The sequence below is a fragment of the Terrapene carolina genome, unplaced genomic scaffold (genome assembly GCF_002925995.2).
Source record: "Terrapene carolina triunguis isolate 2854851 unplaced genomic scaffold, T_m_triunguis-2.0 Scaffold39352, whole genome shotgun sequence".
Lineage (NCBI taxonomy): Eukaryota > Metazoa > Chordata > Testudines > Emydidae > Terrapene > Terrapene triunguis.
Genome location: NW_020703703.1, coordinates 1 through 721, shown reverse-complemented (window position 1 = coordinate 721; position 721 = coordinate 1). Strand labels below are relative to the sequence as shown.

Sequence of the window (721 nt, the reverse complement as noted above, 5' to 3'; positions counted from 1 at the left end):
CCTCCGGCCGTGCCGCCCCCGCGGCCCCCCCCATGGCTCCTCCGGCCTTGCCGCCCCCCCCATGGCTCCTCCGGCTGTGCTGCCCCCCCTTGCCTGCAGGAGCCCAGCGCCAGCCTGGCAGGCCAAGCTACAGAGCGGAGCATGGGCCCTGCCCGCTGGCGCCATGGTAACCCCTAACTAAGGCGCCGCTTTTGGAAAATGTGCTGAGGGGAAGCGGCTGCTTCCCCTGCACCCCCCCTAGCTACGCTACTGGCTGAACACACTGCTGGTGAGAGCAGAATTTAGGCCTTACTGCTCTTTGGGTATGGAAAAACAGAACAGCGTTTCCCAGTTTTAGTCAGAAGCCTTCCGTTTGAAGAGGACAAGAGGGAACTTCTTTCAGACTGTAGATTCCCTTGAGGGTTTGCAATCTAAAAGATTCACCTAGAGAAACAACAGGTTGTGCAGGCAGCCTTGTATTTCTGCATTGGGGAGGAGGTTCCCATGTTCAGACATATCTTTGGTTTCTTTTCAGGAATGACCTTAGTAATATGCCCTACACCACCATGTGCATTAAAGAGAGCCTCCGCCTTTACCCTCCGGTACCTCAAGTGTATCGACAACTCAACCAACCAGTCACATTTTTCGATGGGAGGACTTTGCCAGAAGGTCTGATTCTATCCCTTTTCCTGTGTTCTTCATATGTTTAAGGGGTGCAACTTTATATATAGTAGCTAATGGG

At 53.8% G+C, this 721-nt stretch overlaps 1 protein-coding gene across 1 annotated transcript in view; it reads left to right on the top strand.

Moving 5' to 3' along the window:
• The window catches only part of LOC113405484 (cytochrome P450 4B1-like), a gene marked incomplete at its 5' end in the record, with an annotated part of 10,718 nt that extends 10,029 nt beyond the window's left edge, over positions 1 to 689 (top strand). Inside the window, one exon of the mRNA XM_026646701.1 lies at positions 515 to 689. Within this exon, the coding sequence (XP_026502486.1) occupies positions 515 to 689 (175 nt within the window). The remainder of the gene's footprint in view (positions 1 to 514) is intronic.
• Between the last annotated feature and the right edge of the window lie 32 nt (positions 690 to 721).